Below are 20,740 nucleotides of genomic sequence, written 5' to 3'. Positions count from 1 at the left end.
GAACTACATGTGATAAATATATTACATTTATCACTTTATGTATTCGGGCAGCTGTTAATTATTTCAATAAGTTTACCGTCAGAACTGTCAAAACGTCCTATCTTAACAGCCCCTCTCTTGACTGTGTTATATTTGAGAGCGAGATAGAGAACGTAAATTTTACATATTGAGAATTGAGATGCAAAATCTGACTATTTTGAATTATATTTACGTCATGGTCGCCGACTTTATAGTTCCCCGCGAGCTGTCAAATATCGAGTGAATAGTAGCAGTTAGTAGTAATATAATATTTGTTTTACTGCAATTACATTTGTGCCGCAATCGCAATGACATGACTGATAAAATTGTGGGTTATGTTGTTATGTTTGCCGTTTCATTACAAAACTATTTGCTTCGGGCGTATCCGCCAGCAGGAACATACCCGAATTTGACCGACATATCTACCAACCTAAATTTTCGCCGTATTACGAATTTACCAAATATTGTAGATAACCGCCTTGCGTGTTCATTTGGACTAATGAAAATAATGGAAACGTGCTAAATGCTAATAGTTCCGCAGATCCATCCACATGATGAAGGTTGATACTTCTTTGTACGTCTGAGGCAGCAGTGAAAACTCAATACTATACAGATATTTCTTGTTTACCTCGACTTATAAAGAAATAATTTATTGATGAAAGAAAAAAATTTATCAATAATAATAATTCCTATATGTATATATAATAACTTTAAACCACTAAATCGTGTCTATACAACAAACCGCAATTGAACAATGATAATGTGGCCTGCGTTTTTTACACATCGATTGATAGTTTTATAATTTGTATCTTTTTATGTTTTCATATTTTCTGATGATGCTACTGCCTCAAATGCTTCATGAAAACCCGCAACTGCTCTAAACTGACAACACATTACATCATAATATGCAATTCCTGACATCCGCTTACATTGTGTAGTCTGTTATTTTAATCATAAAATATCCATTCAACATTATATAGACTCATCGACAATGGAGCTTAAACAACTCATTAGTTATTTAACGATCGGTAACTCGACATCGAAGAAGTTTTAGAATCGGTAGATAATTAAAATGTATACACTTTTTATCGCCAAGTAAAATTATGAATATTCTGTGATGATTGTGGTGAATACCAATCGAAGGGGGAATTGTGGTATTTCACATTCATTCATATGGTGGAACGAGGGTTTAGGGCTCAATATTTCTTGCTAAAATAGTGTGCACTGACCTTTAGTCTATAATATTATAGGAACATTAAATTGATAGATTTTCCATTAAAATACTATGTTATGTAGTGGATAATATGGTTTCATGAAAAATGTTATATAGTGAAAATAAATTGATGTCGATATATACGATCCATCAAAAAGTTTAGTTATAATAAAATGCTACTTCATAGAGGCGCGCCAAGCGGGGGTGTAAGAGATGTGAAACACCCAGGCGGCCACTTACATAACATGAACTTTATAATGAAAAAAATCGCTTGCAGCGTAATTTTCTTCCATATGACTAAATATTCTTTTATAAATTGTGCTACCGTGAATCGATCAATACATATTATATTATAATATATCGATTTACGATGCTTTACATTATAATTTAGCATGTTATAAGTATTATGTAATATAACATTCTATATCATAATTTTTGATATATAATTTGATGACAATATAATAATTGTTTCAATTTTCTTTCACTTTTGTCATATTTTCACTAAAAACAATATTTGGGGGGCAGCAATTTCGGGCTAACACCCGGGCGACAGCCAGCCTTGGCACACTCCTGCTACTTCATCAGTCACGGTGGCTTAATTGGTAGAGTTCCTGCTCTACATATATATGCATAAAATCTAGTGAGGTCCCGTGGGGGTAGCCAGGTCATGTGTTGCAAAGTGGCAGCACATTATAAAGAGCGGCGAATGAAGGAACGAATACAAAAATATTACAACTTTTGAGAACAGTGGGAGTTTTCCATGAAGTTGATTATGCAACCGCTTCATTACAAAGTACCTATCGACATCTTGAAATTATTATAAATATTTAAAAAAAAAAAAAAAAAAACGAAGCATAAATAATCCAGACAACATAGTTATTATTGTATTGTAATACCCATTATAATACATATTGGAATGGCGGTTTATCGCACATTCTTTTTTTACAAGGGTGCCTCCAATTGTGTCAGCGCTACAGGCCTCCACGTATCTAAAACCACCACCCTTTGAGAGTAGGTTTCATGGAAATGTTCTAATTTTCAATAAATTATGTCAATGTCGTTTTAAAGATGTTTGGTGTATTTGCGGCAACCAACAATAAATAATAAAATAATTACAAGATAAAAAGAACTTTTTATATACTTACAACGTTTTTAAATTCTGTTGAACCATATAAACTTACTTGACTAGCTTAAACGATCAAAAAAATTTGTACTTGACATGTCATTTTCCATAGTAACGCACGTATATATTAATAATTTAGTTGCTAGGACCCCAGACCCCAGCAACCAATAATGGTGTCGAAATAACTTTTCATACAAAACTTGAAATGATATATTGAATGAAAATTGAAATTGAAAATTATGATTGATACAAAACAGAAGTTAGTTAAAAATCGATTGCAAGATTTGTACCGGACAAATACGAATACGAGCTAAGAAAAACGTTAAAGAAAAAATAGTTAGGTAAGTAGGTACTTCACGGATTTTCAGATTTTATTTAAAACTAAAAATGATAGGGTCGGCATTTCAATTCTGCGTAAAGGTGGCACTTTGCCTACAGACGTCACTGATAAAATCGATATCTCCAGAAAAAAATATCAATTATGTTGTAATTTTAATGTGATCTTTAATCTCTGTTGTATCCAGCATCCTGATTGCATACCTGTACCAAGATGATTTAGATCTAGACCGCTACCAGAGTTCAATTTTTTTAAATATGTTTTACAAATTACATTCACATGTAAGTATATTAGCAGCGATGGTTCTAATTAAACTGCAGAATCAAATAGACCAATCATTGCAATCTTTTATTTCATTAAAATACAATAAATAATCGGGGCGCCTCATAAACGAATTTACACTATATGCAATTAAATACAGTGATGGCAAAAATCACATGTTTTTGTATGTCAATGTTTTGTGTTCTATACAAACATTCTATGTAAGCAAGTAGGTACCTACCTAGGTCTACGAGAATCTCAAAATCAATAAAATCTGTCAATAGACTCGGTAAGCAATACAAAGGTCAGCATTATAATGACGACTAAAATATCCCAATGGTGGATTATAATTTTATTGATATAACTTTTATTTTATTTAAAAAAAATATATATATATTTTGGTACAGTTCGGTTATGCGGAATACAGCGGAAAACACATTTTGAAAATACCCGATATACTGGATTATTTGTTAGAACCTAACCTAACCTAACCAAACCAAACCAAACCTAACCTAACCTAACCCAACCTAACCTAACCTAAACTAACAAATAATCCAGTATATCGAGTATTTTCAAAATGTGTTTTCCGCTGTATTCCTCATAACCGAACTGTACCAATATTTTCAAAAAATTAACTTCATAATATAGAAACCAAGAAATTAATTAAATTACAAATTACGTAATTAAACAGGTTAAAATAAATCTTTGCTTATTGAATCGATAGGTCCTTTTACGATATCAAAATTAGTTAAAGCAAGATTAAGATAGATCGTATAATATGTAACACATTAATAACCCCATCGCAAATACGCCATTGTCATAGATGATTTTTTTTAGTTGTTCATAAATATAATACCTCGTTTACACACGCATGGATGTTCTGCTGACAGTCGACACATATTATTATCGCAGCCATAACAATAAAATTCACGTGTAAACACGTATTATCGTGCAAGTTGCAAGATTGCATGTATGTATCAAAAAAGTTCACAAGCTTCAGATTTTTCATGCAATAATTGGTACTTACATGGCGGTGCGCATGCGCAGAAGAACGGTAATGATGAACCTGCCGGAAGAAATACGAACTACACCGCACAGAATCTTTTAACGTCTACCAATTATCTACGAACTTGTCCGAAACTGTTCGAACCTGTCTGAATCTGTCAGATAGCACTATACGATGACAACATAACGTCTCGCTTACGCTTGAAGAATGAAATTGGAGAGACAGTCAGCACTTTTATGCGTAAACAGTTATTACCGCGATAGTTATTAGTGCAAGTATATCCATGCACGTGTACAGGCGCTATAACGCTAGGGTATAGCACTCATAATCAGTTAAGATATTTGTACTTTTAGGTATTTCTCAGCGGGAAGATGTGGGAAGAAAATTGTGTAAATACTTAACCTACTTAGTATGTACTACAAATACAAACTAAATTAGTAACAGAATGAAGTATTTACAATGATAATAAACAAACAAAAAAAACTACAAGGTATTGATCGGTGAAGTTTGGAACAAATTCCTAACAAATTAAGTTCTGTCATTTGATATAATTAATGTTAGTTATCAAAATTTACTACAATGTAGGTATATCAACATTTAGCGTGTAGATAGGATACATAGTTTAAACGTAAATTTTGAGAATAAAGCTAAATTATGTTTCATCAGATATACCTACTTACCGGTTCAAATTATTATTTTGTCAGCACGCAGACTCTACTTTTAATTCAATGGTCACTTGACATTTTATAGTTAAATAACATATTCGGTAAACTCTCTCTTTAAATTTGCAATTTACTCGTAATTTTGGAGAAATTGCAACAATTTGCGATCTGTATTAATTTATCATGAAATACATATTATAGTAATTAACTATTTCATTTATTCAACGAATAATTCACAAGATTTAAGAATATATCATTCTGATTATTGAACATATATTATTTTGAAAAAAACAATTTCTGATAGAGTATATAATAACCAATAGAAAAAATCTTTTTTGAAAAAAGTAAGTCACCCCGACGGGGAATCGAACCCTGTATCTCCCGAGTATACGCCTCATCCGTCGCATTAAGCCATTATGCTACGGCGTGACATACTAATAGCGAACAAATTTTAACTATTGGTCAATTTCTATACCTACCCATCAGCGTTCCTTCCAAATCAGCTACTTTGGCAATCGATTTTTGTTTCTTAAATCAAAGTAGGTATATTACTATTACTTTTGATTACTAACCGACGTCGTGGAATTTCTCCAATATTTTTTGCCAAAGTAGCTGATTTGGAAGGAACGCTGATGGGTAGGTATAGAAATTGACCAATAGTTAAAATTTGTTCGCTATTAGTATCTCACGCCGTAGCATAATGGCTTAATGCGACGGATGAGGCGTATACTCGGGAGATACAGGGTTCGATTCCCCGTCGGGGTGACTTACTTTCTTCAAAAAAGATTTTTTCTATTGGTTATTACATACTCTATCAGAAAGTGTTTTTTTCAAAATAATATATGTTACATATTATAGTGTTTACATAATTATATATTGTATATTATTTCCGACCGGCTAATGCGGCAGCTTATAATGTTGTGGGTTCCAGGTCAAAATACTGAGTCTGGTAAATACACATATTGTTTCAATGTATGTTTATAGTCAGAGTATGGACCCAAAAGGTGCAGCAATCCATTTCTCGTAAAAAATATCTGTAGGCCCATAATATGATCTTATTAGGATCGGACATGATCAAAAATATATATATTATATAAACCTAAGTACCTATATTGTTTCCGATTAATTCATTTCAGACTTTTATACGGCTATTGACTATGGCGCACAATGGTACTCAAGCAAAAGAATTACATATTATTTGTAGTTACATTAATATATAAGTGGGATCGTCCCTTCTCTCGGATCCCGGGATAGTCACAACCAGGATACTAAACAACAGGCAGCTCAAACCGATACGTAGCACCCGCCAATAAAAAATATAGATAAGAAATACTAAAATAAAACCTTCAATTAATAATTTATAAGTATAGCCAGGACGAAAAATGATATTTTAGGGAAAAAAACTTCCGACTTGGTTTTTAGACGTATTTTTGTTTTTACAGTTAAAGCCATTCGTATTGAAAATAAATGGGAGCAAAAGTGAGAAAAAGGTCTCGACTTATGGGAGGAAAACTTACTGCTCGGACGGAACAAAAAAATAGAAAGAAAAACTACAGCATGTTATTCCTAATTTATTTATTTCCTCAGTATTACCCAACATACGCACTAAATATATTTTCAATATTTTTTAGCACATAACTATAAAAATATACATTGCTGATCTATACTATATAGACTAATAAAATAAATATTACTTATATTTACACAGGAGACTATTTATTTTTAGGCGTAACTATCGAATTTTTTAAATAATAAATATTTTTGCAATATTGCATATGTTATAAAATAAGACGTAGCAAGCGCAATTTAACTCCACCATGATAATATGTACTCAAATATACAATATTTACTTACCTAAAAATACTTAAATCTCAAGTACAAATGCATGCATGTCATAGATAATGTAGTAAAATTGAGATCTCTTTAAGACAGCTTACTTTTTCACATTTTATAAAACTTATTTTTCCTCTTACTCCTCGTACTTTATATGCAATTTAACAATCTGTTGATAAAAATGTTCAAAAAACCTTGTTCTAAGCCTTGGGTTAAGGCCAGTGTGATGTTCTACACTTTAGTAATCTCTAAATGGTATCCCCCAGTGGCGAAGACTCCATACAAGGCGATTATTTAAAGACTACCTTCCTAAGAAAAATATTTTTTCAATTGCATATTGACATATTTATATACTTAATCACCTCATTATCCCTTTATAGGGTAAAGCATTTTTTTCTTCATTTCAAACCGATCTCTATCATTTTGCATCAGATATTTAATATATTAAAACAATTTTAATATAAAAATAAAAAAATATCTATCAGAAATTTGAAAAAACTATAATTTATGATGGTTTTTTTATCAACCAGTGCCCATTCAGGTGTTTTTTTTTTGATTTTTTGATATATTTTTTTTCAAATAAAACAAATAAATAATGGTTCTAAATATTATTTATTTAATCATAAGAAAAGTTACAATTCATTTTTTTATTTTTTACACCCATTTACCTAATACTTTTCAAAATATAGTATGCAAAACGGTACGTTAAAAAATAATATATGCATTTTGGCTCTCTAGCCGTACTACAATAAGCACATCGACAGCTCTTTTTCTAAGATTTACTCATGAACTGAAACAAAAATAAAACATATTATCGTAACAGTACCTACCGACCTACAACATTACCATATTACGAAATGACCGAGAAAAATGGAGTATGCTGGGGGAGGCCTTCATCCAGCAGTAGATAGACCCCAGCTGATGATGATGTTACTTCTACAGTCAAATATAATACAATACAAGCCCATGAAAGTTGCGATATTGATAGTAATTTAGTACTTTAGCATTCAATTGATGTCACAACTAACAAAAAAACACCATTTCTTTGAGGATATTTTGAAAACTTTTCCGATCCCAAATATTTTGAGTAAAACTGAAATACATTTATAATAGTATACTATATTCACAATAAAATATAACTATACACAGCTGCCTAAGCCGCTTTTTTATTTTTAAAATAATTCTAGAAGTCAGCCGTGCGAATTGCAAATTTGAGGTGATGTACTTCCCGCTTGGCAATAGAATAACGAAAAAAGTACTCTATCAAAATATATTTGTAAAAAATATAATGTAAATCGATAAATAAATGCATATTAAATACTTATGTACATACCTTTTTTCACAACACATAATATAAATGGGAACAAAATGACTTGCAAAGTCAAGTGTCACTCGCGAATTCGTCGAGTCGCGACCGCAAACGCGCAATGGCTGATACATCGACCAATCGTTGAAATAGTGTTTTGCGAGCGATTGACGTACGCTTCATATTAGATGGTTTATTTCATAACCAGAGAACGTTCTCGACAACGTCTTGACGCACTAAGGTTGATATTTCCATATTTAGTATATGACTTATAGCTCATAAATGAGGTGGTCGATAAATAAACCGTTTTCGACCTTTGCCCTATAAAGGGTTAAATTATGTTATATAAAAATAATTTATTTTGCCAACGAGAGATGTCGTATATGTAGGAATGTATTACAGTATTACACAGTTTACAAAACAATCTGCAAAGGTATTAAAAAATATACCACAGCGCGCCGTAAATTAAATAATAAACGCCGCGACGTCTCAACGTAAATAAATTTCCGATTATGTGTTAAATAATTCTGAATTTTTTTCGTATGGACTTTACGTCTCGTAACCTCAGCAAGTCTGCTGATTTGTACGAAATAAGGTAAGCTCCTATCGCAGAGCCTAAAACATTCGCGCATAATATTGTTGTCACGACTGCGCACTTTGTCCAAAACCATTAATAATTAGATAATTAAAAAAATAATTTCAACGGCGCTTAATCGAATATTAATAAATAAGTAAGTATAGATTGTTTTTAAAAATAAAAATAAATTTTATCCAATGATTTTTGATGGGTTTTTTGATGTTTTGAAAAATACGTAATTTAAACACATCGCTCATTTTTATGTCGTCAATGAGTTTTTGAAGTTTCATGAATTAGTGTGTCGTTGTCATTTATTAGTGTGTACCTATTCATTAGTAGTAAATATCGTACTATTCTCGTAAGTATACAAGTGTGCTCTTTTTATCAGATCTCCATAGCCTACCTCTTTTCAAAAGTCACCCTTTGCCACTGGTATCCCCAATGGGACCCAGGGTTCCGCAAAGTAAAATTAAAGGCGCTCTGTGTATTTTTAGCGATTTTTCGTATTTCTATATTATGTATATCCACTTGAATTTTATTATTGAGTTGTCGGCACTTGGCAATAAATTATGCAGCACTAGTCGCCCACGGTGGCCGCGTGGCTTAAATCCCGGCCTATAGAGTCGAGGGTCCCAGGTTCGAATCCTGGGTCTGGCAAGTACACATATTGTTTTTCAATTTGTGTATGAGTCAGAGTATGGACCTAATAGGTTGAGCAAGTGGCTGACATCCATTTCTCGTAAAAAAATAAAATCTGTTAATACAAACCTCCACCCTGTGGAGGCCCATATGACCCTATTAGGATCGGACATGGTCGAAAGAGAAAAGAAAGAAAGAAAAGAAGTCGCGACCCACGTTTGTGGTAGTCATTTAACATGCGCCCTTCAAATAATTAAAATAAATTTCTACATGTGAATTATCATCTAATTATATCAATCATCATATCGCATTGAATTGCATCACGTAGTCATATATTTGTAAATGTTAACATCATTTAAGTAAGCCACAGGGAAAATTGGTGGTGTGTGTTTATCTCACTTAACTGGTGGACCTGTAAGACCGGGCTCCCAGGCTAAAACCCTATCAGCCCCTCCTCCCTTGTGGGGGTCATGCAATAAGCCACCATTCTTTAGAAGAACCACTTCATAATAATATCAAATAATAGCATATATATAAGTAAGTAATCAAAGCAACAAGGAATATAATGTTTTCGACATTTATCTATTCAACCATAACAAAACCATCCTCGAATTGCTCGAAATTTAATAGTTTATATTATTAATTCCTTTTTCACAGTTAAAACTCTTTATTGAAAAAACTACGATTAACTTAAAAATATTATTATAAAAATATATTTTCAGTTATAACCAAATATATTAAATTTAAATAATTACTATTATAACAACACAGGCTTTACTTAGACACTATATATCATTTTTCATTTAGGTAGGTATCTAATATTTATTAAATATTCAACATTGTACGTACACATATTTCGCCTTCAGTTTTATTGCCGTGCACTAGCAATTTATTTCGGATAATATACATTTAAAAAAATTAATTTAACACGTATGTATTACATACACGCCTTATGACGTCGGTATGACGTCTTAGCTACAACCAATTAGATGAATAATATTTAAAAATTGTGGAAACTCTTGTTACATATAAAAAAATAACTTGCATATCGTTAGCCATCCATCACTATTTATCAAATATATGTAAATAATACACAACAACTACATTAAAACTCAAATTTAAAAAATCCCGACGTCATTGAAGATCCAAGATAATTAATACTTTGGACGCCTGAAGACGCACCTGGCGCGTAATGACCAGGCAGCCGATCGATATAATTAACGTGCATTTTAAAGGTGGTAATTAAAAAATCATTATCTAGTCAGCAGCGAATGAGTTAAGTACATGTGTAGTGTTAACTCATTCACTGCTGACTAGCTAATGATTTTTAATTACCACCTTTAAAATGCACGTTAATTACGTCAATCGGCCGCCTGGTCATTACGCGCCAGGTGCGTCTTCAGCGTCCATTAATTAATACATTTATTCAAAATTATAAAAGATCGTCGCTAATATTAACGGAATTGGATACAACACCTCAGACGCATAGTTTTTATAAAATCCTTAATTGTACGTCCATTACCATATGGGAAACACTGGCATAGCGCTTGCCTACTTAGGTACCTATAAGACAAGTAGCAACACAGAGAAATTATTGATGACCGCATCTGCAGTTGGTATGTACTAAAAAGAGCTTGCAGTTTCGTTATTTTCTAGCGAGAGAAAGGAAAGGAAATTTTGCAGAAGCAAATAAATCAACATTGAGGTTTCCAACCACCAAATACCACGTACTGGGAAATTTACTTTGTGACCATGAAATCACAATTTTTATTTTACTCTCTTTACCAACAAAATAATGACTACTACGTGCATGAATATACTGATAATAAACTTCAGGACATCTCTTCAGTGTTATAAACATAAATAGGGTACAACAGATCCGTGATGATTACTAATTAATTATGTATATGTTCGTTAAATCTAATTGGAATGGGTTAAATCAATTTAAATGTCCGCTGCAATGTGACTGAAGATTATTAGTATATATCTCGGTTTCGGCAGTGCAAACAATAACACAAATTTTAATAAATCAACTGACAATAGGTACGACTATCGCACTATGCTTGACTGGTGTGACTTTCTGTCTTAACTCGTGACTTAAAGTCTTTATATTTCTTTATAAGCTGCCGCCATGCAAATATATTTAACAACCCAGCTGGGGTCGATCCAAAGGATGAAGGTATCCCTTATCTCCTTCCATTGTTCTCGGTCCCTAGTTCTTCGCTACCACATTATATCCACTGAACTTTTTGAGTTAGTCTATCCAGCGGGCTTAGGGCATCGTTTAGTGTACTTTGGGTACCACTGTACGACGGCATTCGTCCAGCGCTTGTCCACTCGCCGAGCGACATTCCAGCACATTACAACGTCATATGGTGTGCTATCTTTATCACAACACGTACACTTGTCTGCTTCCTTATCCATTGCTTTATTTTATAGTCTTTTCGCGTTATGCCCAATATGAACCTTTCCATGCCACGCTGCGCTACTCGCAATAATATATATAGGTACCTACCTATTATACATAAACCATTATACATAACATTTATATATATATATATATATGTACATAACTATTATACATAAACCAACAGTTTATTTCTTCTTTCATGCAATTTATCCGTTCATGGACAGCTGTACGCAGTCCTAAAAGTACTAAATTGTACCATAAAAGGATTCAAACTACCCCAAATATTTGAGAAAAATACACATTCTTTTTGTAAAATCATACCGTAATAATATTCTTCTAATATTGAGGCATTATTACAATGATTAATTCTTATCAATGTGCGATGTGTTAAATTACTATTAAAACTTCTCTCTGTATTATATATTTAATATTGTATATCATTTAACAAAGCCCGTTTAATAAATTCATATGCATTATTGAGCACACCCTCCATATTATGAAAGTAAACGCGACATGCGGAAGAAAAGGTGAACCACCTGTCTCATTGGATTACTTCGGCATAATAATAAAATTAATGGTTAGGCGGCTCTCGTGGTGCAGTTGGTAAGGCGCTCGCCTTCCACCCGAGAGTTCCTGGGTTCGATTCCCAGTCATGACAAAAATATTTATGTGTTTTTCTCAAAGCCTGGGTGTTTGTGATTGTTCAAAATTACTAACAACCACCTTGTACGAAAAAGCAAGGACATGGTTATTAATAATTCTAAAAAAAAAAAAAAAAATTAATGGTTACTCACTCTATCAGGCTGCTTGACCAGCTGAACATCCTCTTCAACTTCTCCTTGTTCACCTCCCCACCTGATGACGCAGCAGGCGTTGGTGGTGGCGAGTTCGGCATCTTGGAAGGCCCTTCACTAACCACACTTTACGGTTACACTAACACTGATTTCACTTTGTCACCTATATTAATATTAATTACAGAATAAGAATAATAAAGTATTATATATTTAGGTGAATCGCAATAATTATAAATGTTATATTTTAGTATTGGACACACATAATACGGAAACACCTCAGATACATATCTACCTCAAGATTTTTTCTAATTGGTAAATTTTTGAGGTATTTCCGAATTATGTACTTATTATATAGAATGTTAAATTCTTAAATCTTTTGAATAATTCATTGAATAAAAAAAAAATTTGTGTTTTTAATTGAGATTAAGAATTCCGTTTTACAAAATATAAAATTTAATATTAAACTCTACAGATTGATTTATTACTCGACAACTATTTTAATTTTCACCATTATCCGTGTCGTTGTGATAGTGGTATGATAACCGAAACAATTATTGACCAATAAACCAACACGTAGAATTTAATATATAATTTCATTTTTGCATATTACACACATACATACATCACCATGTGTGATCCTAAAAAGTCGTTTTTACTGTAAATATGTTTAGCCATTTGCTCAACCTGTTAGGTCCATGCTCTGGGTTGTAACACACATTGAAAACAGCATGTGAATTTGCCAGACCCAGGGTTCGAACCCGGAATCGACAACATTACAAGGCGACACGTTGCCGCTCTGCTATTATGAGCGTCGTTTTTCATATTACTATTAACAAAAAAATATATCTAATTATTTTTAATTTATTAGATATTATGTATTACAACAAGAACATTGCACCTCAGATATATTTCAACCAGGATATTTATTATATTAATGAATTATCAACTCAATGTTATTAAGAAAAAAATACTTATTCATTATTAATTTTTCATGAATTTCAATTCGTGATAATTTATAAAATGTATCTACCGTATATATTTTTTCGCTCACATAGTATGGTTTTATCAAGTAAAGTAAATATTACTGGGTAATGCATATAATGTGAAAAATTTAAGGTATTTAATAATTTTATATGCGACTATGTAGGTAAGTAATTAAAAAATATTAAGTGCTAGAACTACCGGGTTTTAAATTATCTACTATAATATGTTGATATATACCTACGTAGCAGATACATACCATAGGTATCTATACATTAAATTGTAATGAAGATCAGAACACGTTATATTAAAATTTTTATGCCTACAGACATTTTCGATTTTAAACTGATATGTGTATATTCATTTTTATATTAAACATGCCATTAGATTTTTTTAAATGTACAGATGAATAATTACACAATTGTTATTTTTTAACTTAACTTGGTTACGTGAACCTGATCTTTGATGTTATTGATGCAATAATTATCATTAAAATATTCTTTGTTGTTTACACTTTAAACTGTGACGTTAATAATCTGACGTTCGGTTAACGATATTTACCCATGTACATTGTACGTGGATGGGGTCCATCTTCAATTAGCAAACAAAGAGTTTTTTTTAAACAAATGGACAACCTTAAAAATGCGACTTATACTTGGGATATTTTTATGTTTGTATGAAACAATCCTCATCCCTTATTTAATCCCCTTTTCAATAAAACTTGAAATTCTTTTATTTATATCTAATTTTGGTATAGTTTCATCAATTTGCAGACAGCAGACAAATTTTGGCAAAAACGACCGACGTGTTTTCAAATTTAATTATTTTATGTTACTTGTACTTATTTAATTCTGAACCCCTCGATTATTACGGAATCTATTATCAATTATCACGTTACCAATTATATCGTCACTGTTCTGGCAGAAAACACTAATTCGAAAAAATGACATATTGAGTTAGTACCAAAATGTTCATTATTTCAAACTTTACCGTCTGGAAACCTTCTTAATAAATAAATAGTCTTTATTTTAAAGTCATCCTTTTTACGATTACTTAATAAACTCACATGATAGACCATTATTTCTAACATTTTAACAACTTCAAAGTCAAATTACTCAAAACTAGTATTCTCCAGTTAGTGTTCTGCCAGAACAGAGACAATATGCTATAATTAACAGTTTTAACTAAATTTCAATATTAAAATGAAGATATTATTTCTTTTCTAAAATACACTATATTTACTGCCAAGACGAGGATGCTCGTGACTTTACGTCATTATAATATTACAATTGTGCAATAACGCTTGATAAAATAACTCTCCGAAATATGTAGAAAAATATAAAAAAACCTTGAGCTATTGCTTAAATTATCATCTTTAGAATAATATTAATATGTTGTATGATAAGTTAATTAATATGGCATACAGCGATAAATCTAGCGATAAAATAAGAACACTGCTGTTTTATATTAAACTAGAAACTTGGTGGGATAATAATCCTAATTCAGATATTATATCTCAGCTAAAAATATAGTAAGTACATCTGTATATAACTATTGTGAGCGCGATGCAGAACCCTACATTGGAGCGTAAGTCCCTAAGATATGCGTGTATCAAAGAAGCCAACGCCAGTATTGCGTTGCCTACACCAGTGCTCCGCAACCGGTGTGCCGCGAGATGATGCTAGGTGTGCCGCGGCGCATTGCGTCAAAAAATGCAAATAATTTTGTATAATTATACAATACTTACTTAATGGCCAAATTTGCGTGCATGACTGGTAATATATTTGAGCACCTGAATAAAATTAATAAAAAAAATGTAAGGTCAGAATGAAAATATATTGATATGCTTCACTACCATAGGGATATTAAATAAATTCACTACCTTTGAAAACAAGCAATGAATTTTGGGTCCGGCACAAAAACTTATAACTTTGCTGTAAAAAAAAATTCATCATACAATCAATACGACTGGATTCGAAACCCTTTTGCAACCAATGCCGGAAATTCTATAGAAGCACTATAATTATATTCGTGAGGTTTTTTGTTGAATTGAGGAACGACGTGACGCTAAAAATGAATTTCACCGATGTTCCATTGGATATTTTCTGGATTTCGGTTAATAAAGAATATCCTCGGATTTCCGACAAGGCTATCGCAGTTCAGCTTCCATTTTATACGACATATACTTATGTGAGAAACTTTTTTCAACTCAAGCTATAATTAAAAATTATAATCAGTCATACTTGACGGGTGATAAGAACTTCGGGCTTCTCTTTCGTCAGAGCTCTAGTCTAGGGGGCCAGGCTCAGGGGGGGCATGGCAGATCAAGCAGATAAGTGAGATAAACACAAATTATAAATTTTCACTAATGGTTAAAAAAAAGTCTATATTACTACGCTAATACTAATATTTTTAAATATGCGATTGGGGGAGTTTGTATTAATAAATACAAAAAATAGCTAAACATACAATGAATACCATTAATTTACCTCGAACACCATTTGAAAAACACTACCTGCTTTAGAGTATCACATTGTCTTTAACCTTAGCGATAAGTAGGGGGCCCGCTTCAGCATGTGGGGTCCACATTTTGATGTATAAATTGTTTTACCTGTGGTGTGCCGCGGAATTCTGGGAATATCTTTGGTGTGCCATGGGTGAGAAAAGGTTGCGGAGCACTGGCCTACAGAATCCATATATAATAATAGCATTTAGTAAATCTACGGAAAAAAGGCAGTGGCCCATAACGAAACAATTTTTTAAAATACGCTCAAAACACGCCTAAGTCGAGCTAAATTATCAACTCTGGATGATGTTTGTGACCAAATTAATCCAGATAGTTGTGCATTCATAGCGCTCTATTGTGTTTAGCTGTTTATTCAATACATACGCTTTTAATTTTTGTCATTTCATTCACTTCCATTCAAGCTATCAAACACCTAAATACGTTCAGTAGTTTTAATATGATTTCAAGTATCTATCTACAAAACGAAATTATACTCTTACAATACTAGTGGCTTGTTGGAACAAAATCTAGTTGTACGATCTTGGGCTCGCTCGTTTAGTTTTCAGTATTTTTGTAATAAATTTTATTTTCGTTCTCATTTTGGGACCCAGGTCTTTCAAACAAATTTTGAGTTTGCATAATTTCAAATACATTACGAAATTGTATAAGTATAATAATATAGGCGCCCGCGATGACTGTGAGCACTAACATGTTAACTTACAAAGTCATGGATCTCAGATTCGAATTCCTGGTCTAGCTAATCCCCGTGTTGTTTTGTTTCAATTTTTGTTTTAGACCCAGAGGATCTAACAGGTTGAACAAATTACATCAATTTCTCATAAATAAAACTTTATTACGATACATCTTCGTGAAACAGCTGAGATCCAATTAAACAATTAAAAATTACAATAATATAATCATATCCTTCGATATTTTAGGAATACAAATTTGAAAATAAAAAAATACATGTCAAGCCGATAAAATCTCAAATTGTGACAACTTAACAGGAAACTGAAAAAAATTGTCTGATTTATAAACATAAAAATATGGACTTTTTTTTTAATTCTCTGCTTACTTGTTATACCTATATAAATATTATGTACGTAATAGAGAGCTCGAAATTATCGAGTGTTTATATTTGAAGGGCAGGCGGAATGAAAGATCTTTGTCCACAAAATCGCAAAATGAGTTAATGATGCCATCTTGATGCGAATTTTGTAAGTTACTTACTACTACCTACGTAAGGAGACTTGGAAAAAATAATAAAAATCATTGTCCAAACAGTGGCAAAAGTGGAAAATTCAAAAGAAATATCTTTGTCACAAACATTTGAAAAGAATATTTATGTTTATTTATTTTTCTTTAGAAAACTATCGTGTCCGGAAACTTGTACGTATGCAGTTCGCCGTATCACAATTCACCGTAAAATGTTGTATCGGAATTATATGGATATTGAATATCATCCAACCTCTTTGGGTCGTATAGTACCTACTGTCATAAAATTCATGTCTAAATAAAACACGGTTTTGTCGGTTTATACTTTACAGGAAGCCAGCAGCAAACAAATTTTGAAAATAGCCGATATACCTACTGGATTATTTATTAGGTAAGGTTAGTTTTTCATTCTTGACTTCATAGATTCATCAGCTATGGACATTGAATTAATGTTCATATTGAATCCAATAAAATTGGCGACCGTCTAATGTACGGTCATCTCTTTCCGATAAGAAAGCTCACGGCGAACTGTGGCACGGTGAAATGTTTTACGTACAATTTACATGTAACCCAAAACTATATATTGTTTAACAGAACGAATTATGATTGAAATTAATATTAAACTGACATGTAAGGGAACTTTTAAATTTGACCTTAATACATAATGTAACAAAGAAATTATATAAGTTTTTTTCACTTTACCTCAAAACTGAACTCCTGTGACAATGATGACGTTCTTTCCGCCTACCATTATTTTTGTATTCGATCATATTATATCATCACGAACATCTTACGGGGATATTCATATTGACGCATAGGCAAGTTGACCACCTCACCAAAGGGTTTCTTAACCAATTAGTAAAATATAAGAAAAACAATATCTCATAAATATATGTAGTAGGTACCTATATTGAATATAATATGACAATTTGCGTAAAATTTATATTCCATTTTTTGAAGTTAGGTATACTAAATACTAATAGGTATACTTACTTCTTTAGTTTCCAAAAATACTTTATTTCGGATGAAGATTATAATAAAGCTAACCTTGAAATAGATTACAAATTCTACTTGGTATATTTTAAGTTATCCAATATTCTTTAATCTGATTTAGGTTAAAGTACGTGGGAAGAGTTATATGTACCTAAATGCCTCTTAAATGAAGCAAATGTTGTCTAAAATCGACAAAGTATGTAAAACCGGTTTGGTTATATAAATATTGCAATGAGGAAAAATCATCATTATTTAGGCATATCCAAGTCTAATGAATGTATAATATACATTATAATATACATTATATTATAGATACAGATGAATGAAACCATTGGAAAATCTTTTATACTTTCATTAAAACTGTTTGCAGGAATATATGCAGAAAGGGTTTTACGCTGGTAAAACAAAGCAACATAAATATATTTAAATGGACTATTAAACAGCAAGACATATTATTATCATATTATTTATCAACTGATTGATTAAGCAGATTATGAGGATTAAACGAGTATATGTGACATATAATTAAAAAATGAATTCATTTATTTATATTATCATCGCGTCATAATATTTATGCACGAAACAGGATTCAAACATAATTATAACTACTTTCTATGAAAAATAATAAGCATTTTTGTCCTGACATTGGATTATGTTGTTACTATTTTCAAATTAATGTAAATAAATAATTTAAATGTTCTAGGTTAACTTGTCATCATTTTAAGAATTAATGTCAATATTTTTTAATAAAGGATCATTTGAGAACGAAACCTCACTTACTTAATATTAAAAACAGTCATGTAAAATTTGTAATCGCAGTTGGAGTTGATTTATTCAACTTGGTCACCATACTTGTATTAGTTAAATCCATCAACACCTCAATTATGACAGGTCGTAAACGATAGTACCTAAACACATACATATGCTAATATTTATCGTAAATATTACGTAGACAGCGTTTATAACGCACCTGTTGTATCGGTTTGACTCGTTCAGACCCTTTCCCGTTTTTTTTCTAGTTAAACCGTCCAAATTATCTAATTTAAAAATGTTGAAAAAACCTTTCTTGTGCAGATATGACGCCTAAACATATGATCGGGATTATAAAGGAGGACCACTAATTTTCATAAAAAATAAGTGTTTTAAATAACTTCTTCCTGCTTTGCATAGGCCGAGGCGAAGCCTAAAGATTATATAATCAATCCTATAGGTACTATACATATATCCATAACCATGATCCATAATAATGTTTTGAATGAAAACACAATACAGTAAATCTATATTGCTAAGTTTGGTACTTATAAGTGTTTTTTTTTTTTTATAATAGGTTCTCATATCCAATTACTAAAGTAGAACTCGACCGGTACAGAGGAAAGTAAATGAGTAATTAGAATTCAAAGTGCGATTTTCAACTTACTGTAACTTTATAACATGTGACATAGTGTTACACAATGAGAACTTTCGCTTTTAGACAAGCGGTTTGGAATAACTTTAGAAGTAAAGATAACAACTTATAGATACCTAAGTAATAACTATTAGTGTACTATTTGCACAAGAAAACTGTATTGAAATACATAATTTGGGGGGTGTTTATAATAGTATTTATATCATAATAATTTTCATATTTTTTTGTCATTAGTCATATTTTGATTATCTATTAGGCATTAATATTTATAACTATTGTACCTATACTTTTATTGTGTATTATTGTGATAAGTTGACCAATCACCGTTATTCTATAATAATATTTTTGTTGAACAAACTTTTAGCCCCACTTTCTCACCTCGATTTTTATTTTAATCATGATTTATAATAAAGATTTCGCTTGGTAGTATGAATAATGACATAAATAATAAGTAAGTATATAGGTATTATATCCATTTTAAATAAATTAAACAGTATTATTTTGACCTCAGTATATATATTTTTTTTAAATCAAAGGTGATGGGTATTTTATGACATTATTGTAAAAGAAACATTACAAAAAAACAAGGAACTCCACGAAAAAAGCTTTTATTTTAATAAAATACATAAAAAAGGGTTTTTTCCTCGACATATTATCATAATATTGAAAATTTACATTGTAATATTATTTAATATGTAGGTATGGTTAAATTCATATTCAAAATAAAACTGTTTTGACGTATCGACCTCGGGATTCTTTTTTACGATAATATTGATCACAGTGTTTACCACGCACTTCTTGAAAACAAGAATTAAATTTACTATAAAAACAATATTCCAAGAAAGACAAAAACGGGGTGAAATATTAACACTTTCTTTTTTCCACACAGAGACTGTGGTTCAAATTTCGATCTTAATTATATTTAATCATAAAATATGTAATAATACGAATATATTATTAATGTGGAAATATTAAATAAATTTAGCAATAGGTAATTATAAAATTACCAACGTAAGTACGTTATTTATAACCTAATTTTGTTTGACGCTGTTTTTATCGACAACATCAGCTGATAGTTTAATCATATTTTTATCGTATTATAATTGCTGTTGTAATGTAGGTAATAAATAACAGCCATTAAAGAACTTTCCGAAGGTAAAAAGGCGTCATGTTACGATATTTAAATAACAAAAGAATTCATCTAGGATATAATATAGTCGTTCAATGTAGATTTGAGATATACTTCCTATTTATTTCGTATTTGAATAAATATGTAAGTATGTGGGTACCGTTGATTTAAATTAAATTACCAGCCCATGACAATTTGCTAAGTTATTGTTATTAACTTATTAATCTTATTATCATCTAAAATTGACCAAAGAGTATCAACAATAATAATAATACTAAGCCGATATAATACCAATGATAATATCAAGGTCATTTTTTGTTAAAGCCTCTACA

The 20,740-nt window shown here is 31.3% G+C and overlaps 1 protein-coding gene across 3 annotated transcripts in view; it reads right to left on the bottom strand.

The window, feature by feature from the left end:
* Window positions 1-20,740, bottom strand: part of snu (ABC-type transporter snustorr) — a 226,544-nt gene that overhangs the window by 204,229 nt on the left and 1,575 nt on the right. For all 3 annotated transcript variants that reach the window (XM_085954808.1, XM_085954809.1, XM_085954807.1), the window contains exon 2: window positions 12,180-12,342. In XM_085954808.1, coding sequence (XP_085810934.1) covers window positions 12,180-12,280 — 101 coding nt within the window. In that variant the 5' untranslated portion in view covers window positions 12,281-12,342. The remainder of the gene's footprint in view (window positions 1-12,179; window positions 12,343-20,740) is intronic.

Source organism: Rhyacophila brunnea, unplaced genomic scaffold (assembly GCF_057557595.1).
Source record: "Rhyacophila brunnea isolate RB1 unplaced genomic scaffold, BYU_Rbru_1.0 scaffold_4, whole genome shotgun sequence".
Lineage (NCBI taxonomy): Eukaryota > Metazoa > Arthropoda > Insecta > Trichoptera > Rhyacophilidae > Rhyacophila > Rhyacophila brunnea.
Note: the sequence above shows the minus strand (reverse complement) of the source record. Positions and strands in the feature narration are given on the sequence as shown.